Below are 8714 nucleotides of genomic sequence, written 5' to 3' on the forward strand. Positions count from 1 at the left end.
TTTTCTTTGTCTTATATCTACGTGTCTATGCATATAATATACTGACAATGGCCCGTATTCTGAACTCTCTTTTATTAATAAAATTACCTTTAAAAATAAAAAGTGTGAGAAAGTTAGAAACTATTTGATTGGCTGAGAAGCCATATTTAAGGAACTTTTATCGATAAAAAAGAGTTTATAATACGGGTAAGTATCTTTTATCAAGGTTTTATTAACTGGAAAACTTTCTTTGAATAATTTTAGAACGGGGTCTAGTAGTGAGTCGAAATCGATTTTGTATCGTTCACTCTCATTGATTATCAATTAATATTCTCCACTATAAATAAAATACATTTTCTGGTTTTTCATTTGACAAGTTAGGAAATTTTGTTTTTTGAATCTCCCAATTAATTGTTCATGCATTAGACAGCTGTCTCTCTCTCTCTCTCTCTCTCTCTCTCGCTCGCTCGTTCTCGCGGAGGTAGCAATGCAATTAAATTGCGCGACAGACACAGGAATTAACCGGATAAAAATAACTCGCTTTACCAGCGTTTCGTAACAATTCGGAAAAACAAATCCGCTGTGAATCGGTTGTCACGCCTTCGCCGTATCCGGCTTGGAATTACGATTAAAATGGGAGAAATAAAGGACCGACGTAAAAAAACGCTCTCGGTTTCAGTGCGCCCGTTGTGGGCGGACATCTTTCAGTAATCCTCGTATCGTGGAAACTCGCGAGATGATCCGCGATTTACCTGCTTGCAGCGTACGCAAAAGACCGAGCACCTGCGGGCGGCGCGCTCGACTGCGCGAGCTAAAGTTCAACCACAAGATAATTGACGAACGCTCGGACGGACGCGGTAAAAATAATCCTGTTTACAGTGAGCGACTTCCTGACACACTTCTCTCAAATCTCTCCCGAGCAGATAAGCGCATATCACGCTTTCCTTCTCGCGAGAGAACGGGCGAGCAGCGGTAAAAGCCGGCGCCGGAAGAGCACCACAAGCGCGCTGCTCTTTAACTCGGTTATTTATCCGTCGCGAAAATCCGCGCGACTTCTGGCGCGGCGCGTTTATCGCACACGAGAAGTCGGCAAGCACCTTGGAGCGACACGTCTCGCTCGAGGCTGTGTGTATATATGTGTGCGTGTTTTCGTGTGCACATAAAACCGCAGCTTAACCGCGAGATAACGAAATTGTTATCGGTCGGCCGGCGGCAGGAAAGCAGCCGCAACGATAGAAAGTTCCGCGCGCAAGTAGATAAGGCGCTCTATGGTCAGCCGGCCACGTGGATGCGAACGCTATCTCGTTGCTGTTGACGCGCGATGAAACCTGTCAGTGACACAGTGTCTCTCTTGCGCAACGTCCTTCCTTCCTCTTCCACCCAACCTGCGCAACTTTTTTCCTATTGTTGACATTTTTCCAGAACGGACGTCACAGGTTCTCCGGAACAGGCGCAAGAAACAGGTGCGACGAATAGCGTCGAGTATGCGAGACGCATAGGAAATTAGCTAATACAGTGACATGTACGCGCGAGTCGCGTTAAAATGTTTCAATGCATTCGGCGAAAAAGATTTCCTGGAGGATGAAAATCGCCTGCGTGAGAAATAAATCGAGCGACAAAGGCCCGGCGGGATATCGAGCAACGTTGGTAAAATGTTGCATTGGTTGGCATTGGTTATTATCAAGGAAAAACATCTATATTCGATATTAATGTTAATTATTTGGACGCATTCGCGGGCGCTCGCGTAATACAGTGAGTATAATATTTACATCAGCAGCCGTGAATGTGTGCTAATAATTAACGCAAAGTAATAATATAATTAATATGCCGCCGTATCGGCAATGTCATCGAATGTAACTGTGTCGCGATTGTTTCACGATCCGTCATCGAAAACATTTAGTCGTTTACCGAATCGTCCTCGATTCATCTCGGTGCTGGAATAAAATTGTGCAAAGAGCTGTTCGAAACGCGATGTTAAACAACGGAATAATTTTGATGTGACGCTAATGTCGATCATAGATCAACAACGCTATCGAGCATAGAGTGCGCCGGAACTTGAATTTTACAGAGAAGTTAAAGCAAGGTCCGAGGGAATTAGAGGCAATTTGTCATCAGCCAAAGCGTCGAGGTTTCGGCAGTTACGTTGAAGAAAGCGTTGCTTTTTGCGAACTAAACTTCGGAGGATCAAAAATAATGTGAAATAAAATGTAACAAGATACAGCATATATATAAAATAAAAAAATATATTTCCTCCGATCAATTTCAAGTGGATTTCACTTTAACAGAATTTCAATTTAGGGCTTTACTTTGCATTATGTAGGAAATTGAAAAGTCGGCGTAGTACGTGACGACCTCCCCGGAGATTTTCGCAAGAGAAAAATTGCCACACAATCGTTAAGAAAAAACCTCTCGGTATGATTAAAGTCGGCGGGTTCCGCGATATCCTATATACAATCTGGCGTGATTAAAGAACGCGATTTTCTTATCGCGATTATTATAAATTCATTGTCGTCATTAACTTGGTCGCACGGGGGTTATGCATGATTTTATGCAAAAACGGCGACAAGAAATACGCCAGCGGGTTTGTATCGGCGATTCAAGCAAGTTACATTGAGAGACGTACTTCCTTGGGTGAGGGCGAGCGGCAAAAACTCGCATGTGCTGCGATATTACGCAGACGTATAGCAGAATAACTTCCGCAGAAAATAGGAAAGAAAAAAGAAAAAGAGCTATTCAGCCGCGGGAATGTAATATTTCATTCTGTTTGCATAACGAACGAGCACGGATATCGATTCATTATCGAAGTTTTTCTTTTGAAATTTTTGCTTGACAGTGAATATAGCTGATTTTTTCCATGCTAACGGTCATCGAGTATTCTCTCTCTCTCTTTCTCTCGAAGTCAAATTTGATTGTATGACGATCACCGTGCAAATTTGAGGCCCCAGCAAAATGGCTGTCTTATCGGTTCATGGCAACGTGTTATATCTTTAAGTCTCCGCCTTAAGTAAGCACCCTGTTTACACAAGCAATGATTAGTGGTGCCAATCGATCGACGTTAGAAACCATTGCCATTAAACTGACGAGCTCACAAGTGTTTATACAGTATAAGGTTCTGTGATACAATCTCAGGACTCTTTATTATAACTACGCAGTAAATGATTCTGGCGCCAGTATCGCTAAAAGATAAGATATTTTAACATTTGATTTCCTGGCGACCGCAACCGCTAGTAAACGCCAAACAACTAGCGCCAGCTTGTGTATCAAGTGTTTACACTTACATTTTTACTAATATAACCGTTATAAATTAAGGAAAAAAAGAAAAGTAAAAAAATGATCATTTAAGCAAAAATTTAGGGCGTAAAACATAATTTTAAAATTATAGGTCAGCCATTCTGCTAAGGCCCTTACGGGAGGCTTCGCGCAAACGGCTGGTGTGCGCGCGTGTGTATGTGTACGTCCACATCCACCCACCGAATTGTCCCCTAATGATCTCGTGTTGTAGTTACGGCCGCACAATGCGCGTGCGGAAAGTTGTGCCATCATCCGCGCGCTATTGTCACTAACGACACGATGGGAAATGCAAATTTTCTATTTATAACGGCCTCGGCGGCCGGCGCGTATATCTCGCGCGTATACTCGGCGGGACGAGTAATTATTACTAATTAGTGGCAGATATGTAAGGGGGCGAAAACGCACAACAATTTTGCGGTGTTCATTACGCCGTGAAATGATCGGTCGCGGATTAATTACTTCTTCGTGTACACGTGCGACCCACGTATATATACGCATAAACGGCGCCGTTACATACGAAATGTCAGTAAAATGACAAACGAGCCGGCGTTTATTCCCCGGATTACGAGACGGGAATGACGAAACGAAAGGGTAATGCGAGATGCGCGACGCGTCTGCAATGGTATGTGAAATGAACTTGAATCGTCGTTTCTTTCGCTTGCCATCTGTTATGCCCCGCAACCGGCGTCAAAGAGGAACCGGGCATTATCGAATCCGCTCACGAATCCATTTGAATAAGTTCAATATTCATCGCACATTATATTCATTTTGATGCGCGATGTAACGTACGATATTGCGCTAACGAAAGTGCGAACTAAAGTGTCGGTTTCGCACAGTACGTTATATTAATATAACGGAAAGTCTTATCAAAGGCTCCTGTGCACAGAATGCATTTATAAACGAGCATTGATCGTTAACGCGTTGACCGCGAGTCTCCTGTGACTTACTGATCATGTCACGATGGAAATTTTATTGCCGCAGGTATACGATGTTTATTACGACAGAGTATTGCGTATAAAAGTTGAAGGAGATTATGTTGTCGTCCAGAGTTGGCGGAGTTACTTTATACAAGTATTACCGCTATCATTAATCATTTTGAAAAATAACTCGTTACGGTGTTCGTTACTCAAGAAGTAACGAGTCGTTACGAATTTCCTGCTACTTCTTTCGTCAAGTTTTGAGGACCCTTCTTTACGACCACCGTCGCTCATCTTACCTATGCATATTCCATACGTGCAAAGTAACAATTACAGTCGTTATCGTTATCGAAAATTGCAATTTTAAACTTTCGTTATGATTTTGTTACCGTTATCTAATTTATACCAATGAGGAAGAAAATATTGTTGTAGAGATGCGCGAACTATATTCAAATTCGAATAATTCGAAAATTTCGAATCGAGAAAATCCGAATACGAGTCGCGTACATTAACATTGACGAAGTGCTATTAAAGACGTTTAGTCTTGTGGGAATTGGCATGATTGAAAAAGTTCGCTGTACGTTAAGATCCTCCTCAAATATATTAAAAGCAAAACATTGACAGGAGAAGATACTATTAAAATTTGCACTATTAAAATTTACTATTAAAATTTGAATAAATTGTTATGATATCAAATAGATCTGTGGATAATTAAAAGTGCTGACAATAATAATAATTTTTAACCATTTGATAAAATATCAAATTTACCTCATATCACAATATTAATTTTAATACTAATAATTCATAATTAATATACAATTGATAATTATTCTGACGTGAGTCTCGTAGGTGTGCATATGTATCTGCGATGCGCAATATGTTACATATTTTTATGAAGTTGCATTTATAAAATCATTCAATTTCTGCATCGATTGTAAACGGCCGATAATGTTAACGCTCTTCAAAGTACTTTAATAATTAATTTATGATCTTTTACGTTTCAATTACTGTTTTAATTACTGCTACCGTAAGTAAAATATATTATCATACCATCCGTGTATCCGACATGTACAGAATAACGGTTAAGTTCGCCACAGTCACTCAAAAAGTTCAATCGCGTTACCGTGACCATTACTAATGAAGAAAAAAAATAACGTCATTACCAAGTTGGTAATAATAGTGTTACAAATAATGCGTTACTTCCCAATCCTGGTGTATTCCAACGTGCGAGGTGAAGGGGGTCACCTCGGTGACACTCTCATTTGGCTCTATCGTAAAGATCATCGGCTGGTCATTGGTGACCCCCGCGGTAATCAACGTATTAATTTCGGAAAGAAGAGAGGACAAACATCGCACGGAGACTAAGCGGAGATGTTCATTCCGGTTGAAAATTTCAGCGTTCCCCGGCTTTCGCGTTCACCACGCTAATTCACCGCGCATTAGGGTCGCATACAATACTCGCGATTTGCGTCCTGCGCTGGTGTCCACGCGATTACCATTCTGTACGTTCGTAATTCTAATGACCATTAAGAATGCACGTAAACCGACATTATCATTTTGCGAAGAATACGCCATGTATTAAGCGAATTACAAGAGGCGAGCGGTAACTTTGTTGCAAAATGCAACACCCACAATTCCATCTTTCCTTATGCAAGCACCGTAAGAGTCTTTAAATACGCACGGAGTGTCCGTTGGTTCTTCTGTTTCTCTCTCCCTCTCTTTCTCTATCTATCTCTTTCTCACTTTGTCTCATTCGCTCCCACTTTTCATGCCGACAGGTACGCTCAGCGTGCAAACTGTCGTTTACAGCTTCTTTCTCAGGCAGGTTCGGCATGAACCTTCATGCCCGAACTGGGGCAGATATTATTAAATGAAACGTTGCTCTCTATAGCACTTAGACCCCGCGGCATGCGTTTCACTGGTCTCATCTGAATTCTCTTTGGTGTCACACACACGCACGCACGCACGCACGCACACCAACGCGACAATACAACACTGCGAGACGGTACCGAGATAATATTGAGAAACAAATCGAAACACCTAGAGGCAGTTCTTGAGAAGGACGTGAAGAATTTGGGGGGTCTCAAAGATGCTTTTCTTTTTTTCTCTCTTTCTCTTTCTTTTACCCTTCCCCCGACTCTCACATTAACGTAGCACATTAACATCACAGTGGATGTTTCGAATATCAATTATATATGTGTCATTTAATAATTAAAAGCGTCTCAACATACATTGATTGTAATTGAAACGATAAATAAATATGACGCAAACACTGTGTAATGAATCGAACGCATCGGACAGTATTATTTTCCGCAATTTTTAATAAAACCAAACAAACAACCTCATTTATTTTCCCCTCAGGAGTTTTGCCTCTTCCCTGTAAATAGATTCCCTACGAATGGACTTTATTCCCAACCAGAGAGAGAGAGAGAGAGAGAGAGAGCTTTATTTCCCAAATGCCACCGATACGGAAATGAAGCGCACAATATATGCCTGCGCAAACAATAATCGCAAATCGATGCACACGGTAACGCGTAGCGTATTTGGAAGCTTTTGCGCTACGATTGATTCGCCGGATTTTACGTACTGCTCTCTCACGATTAATTGTTGATTGGCTCCGTCAGCCAATTAATGAAGAATCTCAATCGCCAGTCTCCCGATATCGGACACTCATCGATCTGCAACGTCACGCGCATCTACAATCAGTTAACCCGAAAATTGGACAAATTAACCCGGAGCATCGTTCGCTCACGAGTCTGCCGTGCGCTGAATAATTCGCGATTAATCGTCGGGTATAATGTTCTATGGCCGTGGACAAAGGACGTGTACGCGCAAAACAGTGTATCTGAGCACGTGGCGAGCGGGCATTAACGGAATTCGCAACGATGAACGGGCGATATCGAGAGTATATTTGGCGAACAAAAGCGACAGTAGTAAAAACGACGATGCTGAAAGCGACAGCCGACAAATGTATGCGTGACGCATTAATACGTCAAAGAGTGAAATTATTACGCCAGTTGGATAAGAGCCCGACATATCTCTGTCCTATATCTGGGTTGTCGATGGTTTCTCCATTTTATTTTCACGAAAAGGAATTCCGCCAGTTCGGAGCTTCTCCATATAAAAGACACGATCTACCGAATTTTCCAAACGGCCGTTTCTATTTTATTCTATTTTATTCTATCCATTTTCTCTCTCTCTCTCTCTCTCTCTCTCTCTCTCTCTATTCGTGTTATTCCGCCTTACGTTTTGTTTTCTATTTATTTGATTCGTTTGTTTCGCAACCTCAAATCAAATATTGAGTTTACACATATACACGCGAAACTGTTCCAAGCGCGTAGCTCGCTAACGAAAAATTTCATTTCTCCCGTATATATCTAGGAATTAATAAACGTGAGCTTTGACCTTACCTCGAAATTCGATCCTCGCGACCTTCTCGCCCTTACCCTTAAAGCCCTGGAAGTTCTTGAGGATAACCACGAGCGACATCCTCGGTGTTCTTCAGTCGCGCCGCGGCTCCGGTGATCGGGAATCCGGATGAACGGGATCGGATCCTTGTCTAGTCCTCGACGATGACGCGAGTTCTCGTGCAGTCGACGGTACCGGTCGCAACAACACCATTCATCGGTGCCGTTTTCGCGCCATTCATATTCGCCGACAGTCGCGAGTCCTGCGATCAAGCGAGTCAACTGGCGGGACGGGGAGTGAATACGCCGATAACGCGGTCCGCGGTATCGCCTCTCTTGGTGGTCGTCCTGGGCGCGTTATCGAACCGGGTCGACGCCTGGAGGAATTGACGAGGTCAAGGTGGAAGCGGAACAAGCCCTGAATCGTGTGACTGCGAGAGGACGTCTTGAGTTTCAGTCAGTTCTTGGCGGAGAAGCGCGACCGTGTCGGCGTCGCATGGGTGAGCGCGATCCTGCTTTCCAGAGAGGCTATCCATCGACTACCACCGAGAGTTCGCGCCTCGAACAACCCCCAGCGCACCGAGGGAGTCGACGCACGCGCCTCTGCCGCGGCGACCAGCGTTCGCTATCACCCGCTGGAACCGTCACATTACGCGTACGCGCGAGAGTCATTAATAGATGACGTTGTACGGGTCCTCGTGCTCGTGTCGCGGGGTCGAGCCGTCTCGTTTTCACTCGTGTACTCATCCCCACGAAACCCCGTCGGTTTTTCTCTTTCTTCGCCTTCCCATAAATTTCGTCCCCGGCCGACCGCTCCGTCCGCGCCTTGTTTTTCGGTTCAGCGACATTGTTCGAAATTGCAGCGGGGCAACGATAAACGCTCTTCAACGTACCACGGCGGATTGAATCATCGGAAACGTACCGGCCTTCAGGCCTTCTCTCATGAACGAACTTTAAACATGTATTCTGGTCGTGAATCATATATTATGAATAAAATATCGTCTGTGTTAGAATTCTTCTTCTTTTTCTGTTTGAAACATGAGACCGCTAATACCGAGCGTGATAGATCGTGCGCTCTGATTTTGACCTGGGTAGCGATCGTATAACTCTTTCCCAGGAG

At 43.3% G+C, this 8714-nt stretch overlaps 1 protein-coding gene across 3 annotated transcripts in view; it reads right to left on the reverse strand.

The window, feature by feature from the left end:
- LOC106740772 (otoferlin-like) overlaps window positions 1–8111 on the reverse strand; it is a 42538-nt gene extending 34427 nt beyond the window's left edge. For all 3 annotated transcript variants that reach the window (XM_014612146.1, XM_014612145.1, XM_014612144.1), the window contains exon 1: window positions 7598–8111. In XM_014612146.1, the coding sequence (XP_014467632.1) occupies window positions 7598–7676 (79 nt within the window). In that variant the 5' untranslated portion in view covers window positions 7677–8111. The remainder of the gene's footprint in view (window positions 1–7597) is intronic.
- Between the last annotated feature and the right edge of the window lie 603 nt (window positions 8112–8714).

This window comes from Dinoponera quadriceps, unplaced genomic scaffold (genome assembly GCF_001313825.1).
Source record: "Dinoponera quadriceps isolate SergipeBrazil2010 unplaced genomic scaffold, ASM131382v1 scaffold453, whole genome shotgun sequence".
NCBI classification, from domain to species: Eukaryota; Metazoa; Arthropoda; class Insecta; order Hymenoptera; family Formicidae; genus Dinoponera; species Dinoponera quadriceps.